At 32.9% G+C, this 18811-nt stretch overlaps 1 protein-coding gene across 1 annotated transcript; it reads left to right on the top strand.

The window, feature by feature from the left end:
- The first annotated feature begins 1473 nt into the window (after positions 1 to 1473).
- LOC114386752 (protein SHORT ROOT IN SALT MEDIUM 1-like) lies at positions 1474 to 11577 on the top strand. The gene is made up of 21 exons (XM_028346794.1): positions 1474 to 1665; positions 1769 to 1859; positions 2176 to 2370; positions 2795 to 3088; positions 3241 to 3344; positions 3591 to 4265; positions 4377 to 4422; positions 5108 to 5200; positions 5399 to 5454; positions 5872 to 5989; positions 7399 to 7610; positions 7695 to 7758; positions 8068 to 8241; positions 8350 to 8380; positions 8491 to 9809; positions 9904 to 9978; positions 10105 to 10179; positions 10278 to 10826; positions 10946 to 10987; positions 11063 to 11125; positions 11261 to 11577. Exons 2-21 carry the CDS (start codon positions 1794 to 1796, stop codon positions 11348 to 11350), a joined length of 4341 nt encoding a protein of 1446 aa, XP_028202595.1. The 5' UTR covers positions 1474 to 1665; positions 1769 to 1793; the 3' UTR covers positions 11351 to 11577.
- The last annotated feature ends 7234 nt before the right edge of the window (positions 11578 to 18811 follow it).

Genomic DNA, 18811 nt, shown 5'->3' on the forward strand with positions numbered 1-18811 from the left:
ATGTTTCATTTTAGGCCAAAAGAAATGTTTGTGCAAAATGACCAAAGTCTTTTCAACCCCAAAATGTCTCATTAAGCTATCTTCATGAGCTTCTCTAATCATGAGTTCTTGCATAGAAATTTTAGGCAAACACAATATTTTATCTTTGAATAAGTATCCATCATGCCTAAAGAATCCCTTGTGATCACCTTTTTCACACACACACAAAAAAAAAAACAAGTTAGAAAAGCCATGGTTTTGGACATACAATTATGGATCAAACCCATATCTTGGACCACATTAGCCGTACTTTGTGCTTAGTCGTAGCTGAATTGTTTCAAGTATTCCACGAAAAGTGGATAGAAATTGGTACAATATCATACATTTGAAGAAATCGAAGCATTATCCAACTATATCACCTTAGTGGAAAATTGGAAGCAGTCCAGCTTGTATTCGTGTCTGCATGTTCTATAATTACCTCAATTTTCATCAACAACAAAATATTGAAATGAGTAAAAAACTTGTTTTTCTTTACACTTAATATTTGGGGAAAAAACTTGTTTTTCTTTACAACCTTCAGGAAAATAACATAGCTCTTTCAAAACTCTAGTTTTAAATTCAAATCCACCGAGTGAATGGGATGGAGCATTTATTCCTTTATATGCTTAATTCCTTTAGTTCGCATTTGCTAACAACCTAGTCCACATGTCCCAAACTAGCAACTTTTTTAGAAGGAATTTTTGCCCGAACCATTCTTTAGATTACATGTGTACTTTCTTCCCCCTACACTGACCTTAAGATGTTTATTGTATAGAAGATATATTTGATAATATTGATGATATCATCTTGAATTTTTGGTGTTAGTAATATGGTCCTTGGTTTTACCATTTGTTTGTTGTCATATTGCCTAATAGAAACTTTTCTTCACCATTCACCTAATTCACATATGCAGGGGGTGGTTAAAGCAAGCAATCCTGTCTCGACTTACTTTTAACTCATCTTAGGCGAGACATGTTGGTTGACCCGTCAAAGAAAACATGTTGAGAAACACAACTCATCCCACTTATAGGTGGATCGGTGAATTGGAGGGTAGGCCCACCGTGGCAAGTTGTTGAGTTATAAAATGACAGGTTGGCAAGTTAACTAGCTAGAAAGAACCCGTAAATAAATCATATTAATACTCGTCAACTCTTATAATTTAATTCCATCTAAAGAACAATGCATGACCTACTAAATAAAGGGGGAGAGAGAAGAAAAAGGTGTTTTATTTTTAAACACGGGAGGATAATTTGGGTACTTTAAAAAGTCCCAAAACATGGGGAGTGCAAGGAGAACAAAATAGTTGTGAAAAGAAATATCCATTATTACATAAGCACTCGTATCAAATTTTGGTCCATATAACCTCACAAACCCATAATACATAGCCCATCAAGTTAACCCCTCCAAAAAGCATAAAGCAAAAAACCCTCATATTTTTTGTCTTTTCTCTTTCGTAAAACTTGGGTTATTTCATATGCCTTCGGAATCGAGATAAAACACCACACACCGTTTCACTCCATTCTTCACTCTTTCTAGGGTTTCCCTGCTATCTTCCTCAATTCGAACCTTCGCCTTTTTCCCATTCGATTTCTCATCTTCCAATTCGTCACTCGAATCCGCGAGTCTCGATTTCCTTCTCTGCAAGCGGTGCGTGAAAAGTGGATAGAACAAAAAATGCCTAATTTGTTTCCTTGTTGTTGCTGTTGTTGTTGTTTTGGTGAATGAATTGTTCGATTTTCGTTGGTTTCAGGATTGGTCGCTTGTGAAGGAGGAACATGTATTCAAGAGGTAGCGGCGGTTACGGCCAATCGTACACTGGTCAATCCGCATATGGCCAGAACGTAAGTGTTTCAATTTTGTTGTTTTTGAAATTTTTTAACACTTTTATAATTGCTTTGCAATTTCTTATAACTCAAGATTTGCATTTCCCTTGCCCCCTCCCCCCTTTCTGTTCTTAACATATATGTTTTTATTTTTTAAGCATGGGTTTTGAATATTTGCAATTTCTGGTGGCATTGGAATTTCTTATGTTTAAATATTTGCATCCCCTCCAAAAGAGTGTTTTTTTTTGCATGTGTTTCATAAGTTTGCGATTTTCAAACATTGAGTGTAATAGCTTTATAGACTATGGTGTTGATTTGGATTTTGTGGTTGTAGCTGGGTGCCAATTATTCTGGGAGTTCCGTTGGAGGGCATGATGCGGGTCAGCATTCTGTGGCTTCTAGGCATTCAACAATATTAGGTGGTTCTCAGGACGTTGATGTTGGTGGGTATAGGCCTTCGGCTGCTGCGCAGTATGGGGGACAGTATAGTTCTGTTTATGGCTCAGCTGCTTTGAGCAGTGCACAACAGGTCAGTATTTTAAGTATTATTGGTGAATATATTTTATTTGGAATATAAAAATGTGTTGTTGGTTAACAGGAAGTTTGTTAATGCCTAATAGTTTGATGTGAAAGTGGTTGGATTTAAGTATCCGTTTTCTTGGATTAGCCTTGTGATTATTGTGCATCATGTTAATTAACTATTCCCAGCACTAGGGAAACTTGTGCCCTTGTTATGATTAATGTACTAATAATTTTTTATTCAAGGGCTTGAAAGTTGGGTGAAGTAATTACGTTATGTGTGTCAGCACTGTTTAACTTCACACTATCTCTGTTTCTGTTAGAACTTCTTGTTCTTTTAACCTGTCTTCTTGACCTTGATACCCCAAATAATATTCTCTTTACAGTGCTACATGTGGTAAATTGATTGTTATATTTTTTGAACTTTTGTATAGGTCCCTTCATTGAGTACCAAGGGTTCTGCATCATCAGCTTTAGATGGTCGTGGAGGTTATGCTTTGGGTGTCTCTGATTCACCTAAGTTTGCATCTGGAGATTATGTCTCGTCCTCAAGCCATGGATATGGTCACAAATCTGATCAATTGTATGGTGACAAAGGTTTGGAATATTCTGGATTAGATAGGAGACAATATGGTGAACGGCAGAGTGGTTACCTTGGTAGGGACTTAACAAGTGACCCAGCTGGAAGATATGCTGCTGATCCTGTTGGATTTAGTCATCAACGTCAGGTGTATACTTGCTCCTAGAAAAAAATTGTGGCAGCTTTCTTAGTTTTTCTGAGTATCTATTTGCAAAACAAATGGAAGAAAATTACCATTCTTGCATGCTTTATTTTTTGTTTTTTTAACAAAATAATCATATTGCATTTTTTTATGTTCAGCAATCAGAAATTTATGATCGCATTGATCAGGCAGCTTTGCTTCGACAAGAGCAATTACTGAAAGCTCAGTCTCTGCAGGCTGCATCACTTGATGGGGGTGCTAGGTATTTTATTTTATTTCTGAAAGAATGTGCATTTTCTTATGTTTGCGTAGTGCTTTTTTGCCAATCCTAACAAACTTATTTTAATGAATATATTATATCTATCCATTGTGGTAGTAATATGTAAAACACTTTGAGTTGTCTTTTGAATTTCTGATGAAACTTGGCTGAAGTTGATCAACAGTGCCTAGCTATATTAAATGGTAATAATATTTCTCTCTACACTAAGTAGCAACACATTTCTGGCAGACAAGCTGATTATCTTGCAGCAAGGGCTGCTGCTAGTCGTCACCCCACCCAAGATCTTGTGTCTTATGGAGGAAGGATGGATTCTGATCCCCGCGCTTCATCCATGCTAAGTGCTACTTCATATAGTGGACAACATGCACCATCAATATTAGGAGCAGCTCCTAGGAGAAATGTGGATGATATCTTGTATTCTCAGAATGCTTCAAATCCTGGTTATGGAGTGAGCCTACCTCCTGGCAGGGACTATGCCAGTGGAAAAGGTCTTCATGGGAATGCCATGGAGTTGGACTATCCTGGAAATGTTCTGCCACATGGTGGGCATACTGATCGCAAAGATGACCGAGCAAGTTATTTACGAGAATTTGAGCTAAGGGAAGAAGAGCGTCGCCGGGAGCGCTTGCGTGAGAGAGAGAGGGACAGAGAAAAGGAGAAAGAACGGGAACGATTGCGAGAACGAGAACGAGAAAGGGAACGTGAAAGGGATCGCATTATGGAGCGGCGCGAAAAGGAGAGGGAGCGAGAGCGCAAACGTGCACTTGAAACTAAGCCTGAACGAACTCCAGCGAGATCCTCCAAGGATCCCCGTGGTACTTCAAAAGATCCCCGTGGGTCATCTTTGACAAAGGAGGGGAGATCTACACGACGGGACTCCCCACATCATGGAGCATTACATAGGTGGATCTTAATGATTTTTCTATTTCTGCGTCCTGCTCTGGTTCTGAATATCTAGCTGCTTGTATATCTTGCAGCCTTTTCTAACTAACTTAATGTTCTGTTATGCTGAAGGCACCATTCACCTGTTAAAGAAAAACGGAGAGAATATGTCTGCAAGGTAAAAGGAAATAAAAACTTAGTATATTAGTTCCTCCATCATTATAAGAATGTTCCTCGTCAAGGAGCTAGTTGTGCTGCTGTTTTTCCTCTGGAGATCTGTCGGTAGTACTGGGTTGATTATATTTCCTGTAAATTGCTAATAATTTTACACTTTATCCTTTTGTTGGTTTTGTTTTATCTTAATAATCCACTCCTGATCTCTACCTGTTCATGTAAAATTCGATTCAATGATGATGGGCCATTTCAGTTGCCTTTGTTCCTTTTGTCTTTACAGTCAGTCCTTTTTGGGTTTGCATCCTCAGGGTACTTGTTTTCTTTTGGGCCGTAATTATTCTTTCCTGTTCCTTTTTGTCCAATCCATATGGTTGCTTTGCAGTTCTTCCATCTGGTAGTTTGTTGCTTCCTTTTTGTTCCTTCTATTGTTACCCACCCTGTTTCTTATTTTTGGGATGTTTTTCTAGTAGCGGATCAGGAGATGAATCAAATACAGAGGGGGAAAATAGTTTTTCTAGAATATTCTTATTCTTATTGATGCTGCATTGCAATTATAGTCCTCTTCAGCAATGAATGTGAATTGATTTCTTGAAATTGAGACTAGATTACAGTTTTTGTACTGTTTATATTGTTTCATGGATCTGAAATCAGATTAATTTAATTTTACATTTTCTGAACTGCATGGACAGGTATTCCCATCCCGCTTGGTAGACATTGAGAGGGATTACCTCTTATTAGATAAGCGATACCCCCGACTCTTTGTCTCTCCTGAATTCTCCAAGGTATATTGTTACTATTGCCATGTTTGTTTATTTGGGGAAATGTTTGCTTTATTATTTGTTCCTTGAAAGCTCTCTCAGAAGCCTGACCAAAATCTTCTTTAAATACCAAATTAGCTAATCCAAAATTTCTGTATATGTTGCTTCTTTGATGAGAAGGTCTTGATATTGATTTGAAATTATTTTGCAAAATTTTCTTAGGTTGTTGTGAACTGGCCAAAGGAAAACCTTAAACTGTCTATTCATACTCCTGTCAGGTACCTCTATCTTCATTTGTGTCACGTCAGTTACATGATTACAAAATATTATCTTATGCTTCTAAAGGTGTACTATGTCTTGAGACTTTTGATTTTCTTTATTTTTCTACCTTGTCCATAATGTGAAGAATTTAATTATTTGACACTTTTTCATTGTGTAGTCTGAGTATCTTGAACACTTAGCAATACTAGCTGGGTGTTGATGATTTTGGTTTTGAGAGGAAAATATATTTGGGTGGGATGACTGTGGTTACATTTGCATTATATTTGGTTTCAAAAAATGAGTTTTGTTTTCTTGACAGTTTAAAGTGATCCCATTTTTAAAAACTATTTTCTCCTATTTTGAGCTTGTCTTAATCATTTATGCATTTCCTAGCCTATATATGGCTGTAATGAGGTAACCATGATTTTGAGCAGTTTTGAGCATGACTTTGTTGAAGAAGAAAATGCCACTGAGCCTAGAGACTCCTCCAACAAGCTTCTGGTGGGACAACTTCCAAATTCAGAACATGGAAATACAGTTTGGAATGCTAAAGTAGGTTCACTGGTGAAGTTTGTAATCTACGTTTTTCTCTCTATTTATATCATGTGTTGCACTGAATTGAATTAAATGATATTCATTATGGTTTTGTTATTTTATGGATCATCCAATTGCTTTTTCTTATTTTTGTATTTCATTTTGAAGCATTTGTTTGATATCAAACAGTTGGTTTTGGCATTCTGAATTTGTTGTTACTTAGAGGACTCTTAAGTGTTATAGAGAGAATTGATTTTGGGGAAGATGATCAATTTCAACCATGCTAAAATTTTAACAAGATGTTGCTCCCTTATAAAATGGGTTTGCATTCTTGCTTAGCCTGGGGTCAATAACCTTGTGTTTTGACCATGTTAATCCATGTGAAGTTGGGCAATGGACGATGTAGTTTTTAGAGAAAAGTTGGATGGATATAATGAGTTGAAGGCCATGGGATATTTTGTTTAAACACGGGTATGTTTTGATTACACTTGTTGGATGTTAAGAATCCTGGCCTAATTGGTTATGCTGACTAAAGTTCTAAACTTCATTTGATTTAATTTGGAATGCCATATAAGGTAGTTGATTTTTATTTCCTAAAATTCCTAGAAGTCAATTATTATACATTGCAAACAAAAATGGCATATATAGAGAAGCCAGATGGTTGGGTAAATTTAATTTTTCTTTTTAAAATTGCTCTATCCTAATTTTATAGAATGTTTATTCTATTTTGTCCTCAATTGGATCAATTAATCCATGCTGTTTTTGTTAAAATCCTTAACCACCCTCCTTTTACTCCTCAGCCCTATTAATGGACACACTTACGAATTTAGGTTTTGAAACATCCTGATCTGTGGTAACCGTGTAATAGTTTATTGTCTGCTGTTGTCTCAACATCCATGATAACATCAAAATCTTCACCAGTGAAAATATTAGACTGTCACTTTTCGAAATTTAAATAAATTCTGAATTTAAGTAAAAGTGACTCATGCCCTGGTTTTTAAAAAAAGTTGCACATGAGGCTCCATTTAAAAAATTCACTGTTAGATAGTTTTACAGAAAGTTGTGTCTGAAATGGTCCAAGACTACCACCTAAAGCCTTATCTCACTAGTTGTCGGTTATGTGGATCACACAGCACCATTCGTCTTGGTTAAAGACCAAATCTTCTGAGATATTATTTACCATGAGATCTCTCTTAACAACTTGCCCCAATGTTCTTCTGAGTCCCCCTCTCCTATTTTTCACATGACTAAAAACCACACAATCTACTCTCCTCACTGGTGCGTCCAGTGACCTTTGTACTGGTTTCTTGCTGCTGTATATTTGGTCCACCATAGATGTAATCTTTATATATGAAGTTTATATTCTAGTGAAGGATTCGGTGCTTCTACTGTTCGATCAATCTTTTTTTTTTGTCTATTTGTTTCAGATAATCTTGATGAATGGACTTAGTAGGTCTGCGTTGGAGGAGCTGTCATCTGATAAAATTGTAGATGATCGCATTCCTCATTTTTGCAATTTCCTTAGATTTGGGGTTCTTAAGAAGGATCATTCTTTCATGGCAGTTGGTGGTCCATGGGAACCTGTTGATGGGGGTGATCCATCGATTGACAATAACTCTTTAATCAAAACTGCCCTCAGGTTCATGCTTATGATGTGATTATTGGTGTTAAATATTTTATACTTTCCACTCCAGGACTTGTGAATGTTTTCCCCTTTTTACAGATATGCAAATGATGTTATTCAACTTGACTTACAGAATTGCCAACATTGGAATCCTTTTCTTGAGGTATCAGTTATTTTTAATACTATTTATTGGTTTTTCAGCTAACTTACTTTTGTTCCTTTATCTTTTTGTTTAAACCGCCTCCACATGTTAAGTATTCATTTTTAGCATATACCTGTTTTTAAAAAAATACATCAAAGCAAGTAACTTTCTTTTGGTTTAATCTGTTTGTTATACGTAGTTGTTTTGCTCCTTTCTTTTTTGGTAATATTTCCTTTTATCTAAGGTTATGTTTATAACTTTTGGTTCCATTTAGAAAAACTTGTCTTTCACTTAAAAAGTTTAGTTACTGAAAGCTGTAAAATTTCCCAGATACATTACGATAGAATTGGCAAAGATGGTTTCTTTAGCCACAAGGAAATCACTGTTCTTTATGTTCCTGATTTGTCTGACTGCCTCCCTTCATTGGATGAATGGCGTGAGAAGTGGCTTGCCCACAAGAAATCTGTGGCTGAAAGAGAACGGCAACTTTCTTTGAAAAAAGAGGTCTGTATTTATTGCTTGGGGTTGCTATGAGATTTATTTGTTGGATGGTTTTGTAGAGGTAAATTGTTTTCCATATTTTCTCATATTATTTTTTTGGTTATGTTTCAGAAATCAAGAGATAACAAGGAAGAATCTAAAGGTGAGTGTACTACTCCCTAATTTTCCTTTGCATGACATGAGATCTTTTTCATCTCCCCCCCGCTATATATAACTAGTTGTGATTGGTTTTCCTTTTTAATTATACTACAGATAAATCAGATAAAAGGAAAGATTCTACTCCATCAGGAAAGTCAGATGTAAAGAAAAAAGAAAAGGATAATAATACTGTTAAGGAAGAAATTGAAGGAAAAACTGGAGTGAATAACAATAACATCGTTAAAAATGAAGGTTCTGACATTGGTGAAGAAGGCAAAAGTGCTGAAAAAAAGCTAGCTGGGGAAACTGCCACTGGTCAAACCACAGGTGGTGTGAAGTCTGTGAAAAAGAAGATTATAAAGAGGGTTGTGAAACAGAAAGTTGCCACTAAGGCAAATGCTGCTGCCACTAAGGCAAATGCTGCTGCCACCAAACAAACAGACAAAGCAGGTGAAAAGGATGTTGCTGAGGAAGTGACAACATCCAATGTTACTGATCGGGATGGCAAATTTTCTGTGGATCCTACTGGGGTTCAAACTCCCATAAAAAACTTAGTTGCTGAGGATATGTCTATTGGGAAAATTGATGGTGAAGAGGGCAAAGATACAGAAATAAATAGTTCTGAAGATAAACCTCAAAACAAGCCAGATCCAATAGTAAATGCAGTTGCGAGTGATCCTGCTGTGAAAACAACAAAGAAGAAAAAGATTATTAAGCGGGTACCTAAAAAGAAGGTGGTGGGTGAAGCTTCTAAATCTCTTGTATCTGAACCTAAAAAGGATGTGGAGAATCAAGGACAGGATGGTACCCTGAGCTCTGGCAAGCAGACTGCGGATGCAAATACTGTAGTGACTGAGGTGAAGAAACCTGGGAAGGTAGTTCCTAAGAAAAAGATAAAAACACCTGTCTCTAAGAAGCAAGAAGAAACTGCGGATTCCAATAAAACAGAAACACCGTCTGACAAAAAGGATGAAGGGAGTGTTGTGGCAGTTCAAGCACAAGATGACACACAGAGCACTGGCAAGCAGACTGCCAATGCAGATACCACAGTGACGCCAGAGGTGAAGAAAACTGGGAAGGTTGTCCCTAAAAAACAATCAAAGACCCCCATGCCTGAAAAGCGAGACAATGCAGATACCAGTAAAACAGAAACAAAGTCTGACAAAGATGACAAAAAGGAAGAAAGAGGAGGAACTGGTGAAAAAAGTGGGGCAAAGACAGACAAGCAGAAAGCCTCTGATGTTAGCAATGTAAAGGGGAAAGTAAAAGAGGGGGACAAGTCAAAAGATGAGAAAGTAACAAAAGAGAGGGATGGAAAGGACGAGGGGTTCAAAAGCAAATCTAGTAAGGAAGTGAAAGACAAGAGGAAGTCTGATGAACCTCCTCGTCACCCTGGATTTATTCTTCAAACAAAATGGACCAAAGATTCTAAAGTATGTTATCTTTAATTTGACTGTAAAAAGTATGCACTATTTGTATGTTTTACTATATTATGTTACTCAGTTTAATCTGTAATTTCTGGTACAGATACGTTCTTTGTCATTGTCACTGGATTCATTGCTGGATTATACAGATAAAGATGTTGAAGAATCAAATCTTGAGGTATGCTCACATGTTTTTTTATTTGCTCTCCATTGTAACAGTACTTTCTGTCACCAAATTATGTACTTATGGACTATTTCTGATTCCAAGTTTATGTTGTATGTTTCTGGATTATTGGTTTTGCAGCTTTCATTGTTTGCCGAATCATTTTATGAAATGCTTCAGTTTCAAATGGGTTCTAGAATTTTGACATTTCTTCAGGTTGGTTAACCTTTTTTTTTTTTTTTTTGTATAGTTGATATCTGTCTTGATTCTTCAAAGGCAGCCTACTTAAAATTTGGTTTACCATTTTTCTCCAGAAACTGCGCATAAAATTTGTGATCAAAAGAAATCAGAAGAAGAGGCAGAGGGATGATGAGCAAGAGAAGGATGACGTAAAAAAATCCCCTGTAAAGCGTCAAAAGGGAGATGATCCTTCTGTGAAGAGTGAGCCCACAAATATGGACACATCAAATCCAACCCAAGTAGATGACGAGAAAGCTGTTGTTGAGAATGAAAACTCTAGTAATAAGGAGGATGATGTGAAGATGGAAGATGGATCAGACGAGGAAGAAGATCCAGAAGAGGATCCTGAAGAGTATGAGGAAATGGAAAATGGTAGTCCCCAGCATGAGGCATCCCATGATAATAATGCTGAGCAAGAAGTGAAAGCAGATACTAAATCTGAAAATATAACTACCAATAATAAAACAACAGATGAAACTTCTAAAGAAGAGATTAAGGTTAAAGATGAGGTGCAAGAATCCAAGGCTGATGCACAGGTAAAAGAAGAAAAGGAAGGAAAGGACGATACTAAGAAAGAAACTCCCGCTGTTAAGGAGGTTGTTGTGGACAGAGAATTGTTGCAGGTATTTTCTTGTACACTATGTAACACTTTGTTATATAGCTTCTGTTTGATAATTTATTTATAATCTGTCTACAATTTGCTTTGGATGAAGAAATAATTCTTTGATATCATTTATGGCAGGCTTTCCGGTTTTTCGATCGTAATCGTGTTGGGTACATCAGGGTAAGGACCGTGGTCTTTGTTTTGTTTGTTTCAAGCCTTCCTCAAGAATGATGACTAATATTTGTTTCTTTCCAGGTTGAGGATATGAGAATAATTCTCCATAATCTGGGGATGTTCTTTTCGCACAGGGATGTCAAGGTGAGAAAATTTCTGAAGCTTGTTGATGTTTGTCATGTTATTGCCTCAAGATATTTGTTGAGCATATTCATCTTCTGCCTCCCATGATTTTTCATTGACCTTCCATTCTAATCTATTATTATTCTATAAAAACAGGAACTAGTACAAAGTGCATTATTGGAGAGCAACACTGGGAGGGATGACAGAATTCTTTATAATAAGCTAGTGCGGATGAGTGATATTTGATGTCCCTTTTGTGTCTATTTTCATTATCTATGGAACACTGGAATTGCCTGTGTTGGGATTAATGGAAGTTGCTTTTGTAAAATTACAGTTGGACAGGTCCGGTTTTGAATTTGTTTTATTTGATTGTTGAAAGGGATGGTAGTCTTTGGTTTTAGCGAGGGTAAAACCTTTCTTGGCCTTTAATAAACCAAGTATTATATTTACAGGTTTGACTTTTTTTAACATCATCTTATCGCGTAACTTTTATGTTATTTTATTCGTCGCCTGAGTTTTCGAATTTCGTTGTGTATTTTGGAAATATAACTTTCGAGGAATTGGGATGGCTTGTATTTTTGAAAGAACTAAATCAAATTCAAATTCAAACCAAGCCTTTAGAATGTTTTGATTTTCCAAATTGAAATCATTTTTTACGAAATCAGTTGGAGTTTACGTTGTAGCTGATTTGAAGCTTGTTTTTAAATTATTTTTAGCTACAGATTAACATTATTATTGTTATTCATGAATGTAAATGTGGAAATATGTGGGATACATACAGGGGCGGACCGACATATTACTGAGGGGGGCGCCCTCTTGACGTTTTTTCTGAAAATTAAAATTAATGAGTGCGACTGTAAAAAAAAGAATAAGTGGGGTGCATTTAGCAAAAACTATACAAATACTAGTAATAATACAAATGTCGTCGAGCATAAATTGAAGTGCAAAGTGTATTACGTGCGTAAATTGCATATAAGGATTGGGAGAAAATTGTCAATTCTCTTGACTTTATTTTTTTTATTTAAACTATTAAATCAATACAAATCTTATATTTTTTTGAAAATTTTATTTAAATATTACATTTTATTAAATTTCAGTTACTATTTAGTATGCAATCATCTTTTATTCTTGGCTTTTTTAAATTATAAAATTTATAATAATTGTATCTTTTTTTTAAGAGAAATCTTATCTTAAGATTATATTTTATTAGTTTTAGTTATTATATAACTGTTTTTATCTCTTAATTTTTTTTCTAAACTATAAAATCGATAGCAATCTTGTCTTTTGTTAAAAGAAGTATTTAAATATTATATTTTAGCAAACTACTCATTCTTAATTCAGCTTTAAATCCGAGAGAGATGAAGACATAATTCATAATTGATGACATTTGTCAATTGGTAACAAAATTTTATCCACAAGACATTGCACAATCTGAGATGATACAATTGAGGATGCAACTTGAGTACTTTGATCATGTGAGACAACTTTCTGATTTTGGAGCATTGAAAACTATTTCTGATCAATGTCATTGGTTGGTTAATACTAAAAAAGCACAAGCTTATCCTCTCATGTATAAGGTGATAATTCTTATTCTCAGACTTCATGTGTCTACACTGTGTTTATGACGACTACAAAGCGATCTTTCTTAGATACGAATATCTTCGAGACTACACTTCACAGTAAAATGAAAGATAAATTCTTGACTAATTGTATTATTTGTTAGTATATACTGAAAAGCAAATTGCTGAAAAATTTAATATAGATTCAATTATAGATAATTTTCGTGTGACATGCAAGAAAGACCTTCCGTATTTTGATAGAATATTATTATAATTAATATTTTAGAATATTAATTTATAAATATTTTTTATGATATATATATATATATATATATATATATATATATATATATATATATATATATATATATATATATATATATATATATGATGAATTTTATTTTTTTATTGTTGACCGCCTCTGACATTTTAGTCCGAGTCAGTCCCTTATAACAAAAGTAAGGAGAACACTCCTTGAAGATTTTGAGCTCATTATCTTCCTAAAGGGACGAAAAAAGATTAAGTAAAAAGGTTAACAGAGAAATATGTTTAATACTATGAGGGGCTCGCTAAGTATTGAATTAATAGGGGATAGTTATAAAAGGTAGAATATGTATAGAAATGTGGACAAAAAAAGTAGTTACACAAAATGTTATTCCCTTTATAAATTGTTATAGATAAAAATGAAATTTTTAACAATTAATTTAGTTAGCATTTTATTAGGTGAAAAAGGATCATAGTTATACTTAAGTTTAGTTAAGTTCTAATTTAAAATCTTGAAAGATGAAATATCATTGAACAAATAGGTTTTTTTTATATATGTAATTTTATATCAAATTCTAATATTATTTTTTAAAAATTTTAGGTGAAGTTTGGTATATATGAAAAAAAGAGAAAGAAGGGTGAAAAGATTCGATTGCCTGAGAACTGGAAGAAGAAAAGTATTTTTCTTTGAATTATCTTATTGAAAATGTTTGAAGTTACGACATAATTTAGATGTCATGTATATTGAAAAAAATGTTTGTGACAACATAATAAGAACACTAATGAATCTTAAGGGAAGACAAAAGATAGTATAAAGTTTCATTTTGATCTAGAGTGTATTGGCATTTGACCTGAGTTTCATGCAACCATGGTTGAAGATGGTAAATATACATTCCAACATCCAAGTTACACTATGTCATCTTAGGAAAAACGCGCTTTTTGCCCATTTTTAGTTGATTTGAAGGTTCTTGATGGTCATTCATCTAATATTTCTTGACGCATAAATGTCTAAGATGGAAAAATGTCTGGGATGAAATGTCATGATTCCCATGTGTTTTTACATTGTTATCTCCCACTTGCATTACATAGTGTTCTATAGAAGGAAGTTTGTGAGGTGTTAATTGAATTTAGTTTCTTTTTTAGAGATTTATGCTCTAAGACATTAAGTTTGGAGAACTTGGACTTACTACAAAGAACAATAGTTCTAACCTTATGCAAGTTAGAGAAAATATTTCCTCCTTTTTTTGACATAATGGTCCATTTGCCCATTCACTTAATAGACGAGGCAAGAATTAATGGGCCAGTGCAATATCGTTGGATGTATCATATTGAAAGATACCTATAGAAGGATCTATTGCTAAAGGATATATTGCACAAGAATGTTTGCATTTTTGTTCTAGGTACTTACATGGAGTTGAGACAAGATTGAATAGAACTGGAAGAAATTATGAAGGTGATTTAGATCAACCGAAAAATTCAAAGTTGAATTTTTTTTCACAAGTAGACAAACCATTGCTCGAAAAAAAGTACATTGAGTTGAGTTTAGTAAAATGCGTGCAAGCAAGAATTTATGAAGTATCACCATTTATTAAGTAAGTAATTTTATTAAATTATATATTTACATTTATTCTAATTATATGTAATTCATCATATTTATTATATATGTGTTCAAATGACTAGACTACACAAAGAAGAATTAGAGAAAGCAAATTCTCAAAATATGGAACAAAGTCATGAAAAGGAATTTTTGCAGTTTAAAAATCATGTAAGTATGATTTTATATATGTCCATTATCTATAATTTATAATCTATAATAATATATAAAGGGGATATCATTTTGTGTAACCACCTTTTGATGTCTACATTTCTACATCTATGCTACCCTTTATAACTACCCACTATTAATTCTTTTTAATATATATTTTTTTAACTTCTTATTTTATTTTATTATTATTTAAAAATTTAGAGAGGCATAGAGTGCCTCGTTTCTCTCTATTTATAATAATAATATTATTTATTGTTGTTGTTAATTATTATTCTTCTTCTTCTTATTATTATTATTATAATATAATTTAAGAATATGATCACTTATATTTTTTTCAACAAACTGCGACACTTGAAAAGGCATAGGAGAGAAAGTATGAATGAATCATTGTTTAACTTAGCTTGTAGACCTGATACACGTGTTTTTCTATACACAAGTTATCTTATAAATGATTGGAGGTTTAATATAAAGGATCATGATATGCATTTGAAATCACAAAATAACGAAGTTTTAGTTAAAGATGATGAAAATGCAGGTAATTTAGATTACTTTGATTTCTTGATAGATATTATTGAATTGAGTTAGTCTGGTGAAAACAATATTGTCTTGTTTAAATGTGATTGGTGGGATGTATCCTCCAAGAAATGATACTAGATTGACAAATATGGATTCTTTCTTATTAATAGTAATCGTAAACTGAGGACTAATGAGCCATATATGTCTTGATTAGTTGTTGTGAAAACAAAGCTTCAAGACTTGTATGATGTGCCTGAGGAAGCTACACATGTGGCTTGTCAAGAAAATGATGATATTGGCTCGATCCCTTTTGCATTTAATACCCTAGATAATGATCAAGGATTGTCTTTGGATAGGAATGATTTTAGCTCGACTAATAATTGATGGAAAACGGGTGGTACCTTCAGAAGTTGTTGACCACGAAGAAGAAGAAAGTGATGACAAAATTATTGATTTAGCAAAAGATGAAGAAAGTGATTATATTGATGAAGCTAATAATAGTGATGATGATTATTAGTATTGTATATATTATTTTTTGTACACCAAACTTTTAGTATTTTTTTAATCATATATTATGTTGGTTGGTTGCTATAATAATTGCTCTTGTGAAGGTTATACTTTTTTTTCTTGACATTTATTTTAAATAGAATAAAATCAAATTTAAAATTTTAATTTATATTTTTAATTTGATAGGAACAATATATGAAAAATTTGATTTAATAGACTAGTATTAGAAGATAGATAATATTTTAACTATCCTCAAATCCACCACTGAAAGGTGGTCAGTAGAGTAATGGATTTAAGGAAAAAAGAAAAAAAGTCACGTGATTAAGATTTTATTCTAATAACATTTTAGTGGTCTGTTTTTTTTGCACATGATGAAAGTTAATTGCCCAAAATATGTTGTTAGTGATATCTAGTGACATTTTATTAAAAAAACTACCCATACAATCAAAATATAATATTTTATTCTAATAATATTTTAAGATCACTAAAAAATTAACATACGTGCTTTAAAATTTCAATGAATAATAAATAATTTAAAGTTATTTTACAACAAAAATCTAAATGTTAGTAATAATTAATTAACACAAAATACACCGAGCATTATACTATGTCAGTAGATATTTGTGTTTATCACAGGTAATTAATTTTAAAATTTACATTTACAAGATAACTAATATTTTATTGATTACATTTTATTATTTATATTTAAATCATTATATATATTTTTATTATTATTTATATAATCTTATTTATGTTTTCTTATTTATATTTGCATCATTATAATTTTTTTATATATGTTATTATTTATATATTTTGTTTATATTTTTATTATTTATATAATCTTATTTATGTTTTATTATTTATAAATAATAAAATATAAATAAAAAATACACGTTTAATATATAAAATGATATATAATATATACAATGTTTTCAGTCGCAGTCATAATTTGTTGACATGATCTTTTAGGAGTTTGGTTCCTATTTAATTTCTAATTTATATGATTTTTTCACTGTGATTTTAGCTCTTACATTTCAGAAAATTCAAAATTTAATTTAGTCCAATAATACAACCCTAAAATTTTCATAGTTTGTTTATTTTATTTTTTATATTTCAATTAATTATTATTTATTGAGGATATTTTAAATAAATATGTTAGATTTATGGTTCAATTATAATAAAATAAAATAAATAAAACCTATATGCAAAATTTAAGATGGGACCAAAATTATAAATTTCTAAAATATATAGAATGAAATGAATGTTTTATCTTAAAAAAAAGACTAAAGTGACGAGAAAAAAAAATTGGGGACGAAGATCATAGATCAAAATTAAAGAGAGATAAAAAAAATTACTTTAACCAATTTTATTTAAAAAATTATAAAAATAAAACATGACTTATATCACTTAAATGTAATTATATTGCTTAATAATACCCAAAAATATTTTTAACGGAAAAAATATCGTCTTATTCAAATAGTAGCAACAACTCTAGTGGCTTGCACTAGAGTGGCTTGCACTAACTCCCTGTTATGGCGAATAGGACATTTCATATACATTCCACAACATTTTTCGTGTTAGTTTTTCTGTCGTACACTGCTTTTTAAATTTACTACTCCATTAGGATTTAGGAAACACGGTAAACCTAACTTTACTCATCAACCAGCTATTAATTTGCAACTCTTGCTCGTCTTGTGTATTGTTTTTCTCCATATATATAAGACCATAATTAACCATGCATTTAATGTACCGCATTATTTGATCTGTAACTGTTTTCCTTCTACAAAAGTGATATTATAAGTGTCTATTGTCCACACTTAATGTTTAAACAGTTGTTGATACTCATTTTTGCCCTTTTGAAATATCCACTTGAAGAAGTATTTCTTTTGAAAGATGCTTAAAGTTGACTTTGAAAGATACTACTTTTGAAATATTTCTAATGAAACGACCAAAGTAATTATACTCGTACTTTGAGAAGAAAAAATGATTGTATATAAAAAGTTGTATAATGAATACGCCTACAACTACATCTCCAACTTCAAAGACAATTTGTTATTCCTCTCCGAAAATAGTACAGTTTGATGACATGACATGATAATCAGCTTAAGATTCGATAGTTTCGAATGCAGCCTTTACAACAGCATGATACAATTTCTTATGTGAGAATCTCAGCTAGCTATATATCTCTTCGTAATTAAAAGTATATATAGTTGGTCTAGTCCATTGCTCACATGCATGCATTTACGCATATTATATGTTTCAGGAGTCTGCAACCAATATGCATGGGGCTCTGAATGTGAATCTATTTGTTCTCATATCATGACGATTAGAGAGCCACAAGGCAACTTTATATTCTTCAATTGATGTGTTCTGTATGCTTTCAACTGTGGGGTTGGAACATTTCTTTTGCTGAATCGCTAATTTTGGTTACAGCAAATTAAAATGTTTTTTTGCTTCACACTGGGGATGCTTGGTTTGTTGTATCTGGGCAGTTTTTGGTGCTTTGTACTTATTTGTTTTCATCCGTGGGTGGGCACACCTTGTTGCCTTTTTGACCAAAAAGGGGAAATTTTTTTATTTAACCAAATGGGGGTAATTTTTGAATTAATTCTCAAATAAAATTAAGTCGTATGAATTCTTACAACTTTAAAACAAGTTGTAAATTTTTGTAACTTCTGCTTTTTTTTTTAAAATTTATTCTAATGAAGTTGTAAGAAATTTTAGAACTTTTATGACTTTATTTTTTTATTTGTCTTTTAACTAAACAAACTAAAGTTGAACAATCCTAAACAACTTTAAAGTTGTGTGTCTTATTTTGAAGTATGATGAATCCATACATGACCAACAAAATGATTCCTGTAAGATCGAAGTAATGACAAATCAATTGGACCTCCGAGGTCCAACGATGCCTAATGGTTGTGGCTTTGCATGTGGTCCCTGTGGCTTTGCATGTAGCTGTGTCTCTGGCTTTGTCTGATGTTGTCGGCCTCTGATGTCTCTTTGCAACATCATCCTCTTCATATGAGGGACCCTCATATGAGAGGGATTACGTCCAACAATGTATGAAGTTTGTTTTGTTCGAACCATGCGAGATTA

Source organism: Glycine soja, chromosome 2 (assembly GCF_004193775.1).
Source record: "Glycine soja cultivar W05 chromosome 2, ASM419377v2, whole genome shotgun sequence".
NCBI classification, from domain to species: Eukaryota; Viridiplantae; Streptophyta; class Magnoliopsida; order Fabales; family Fabaceae; genus Glycine; species Glycine soja.

Excerpts from the sequence above, each read along its gene's own strand:
- LOC114386752 (XM_028346794.1), top strand. The coding sequence starts at position 1,794 with ATGTATTCAAGAGGTAGCGGCGGTTACGGCCAATCGTACACTGGTCAA. Across the intron at positions 1,860-2,175 it reads AATCCGCATATGGCCAGAAC|CTGGGTGCCAATTATTCTGG; the intron begins GTAAGTGTTTCA and ends TTGTGGTTGTAG. Across the intron at positions 5,455-5,871 it reads TCTATTCATACTCCTGTCAG|TTTTGAGCATGACTTTGTTG; the intron begins GTACCTCTATCT and ends GATTTTGAGCAG.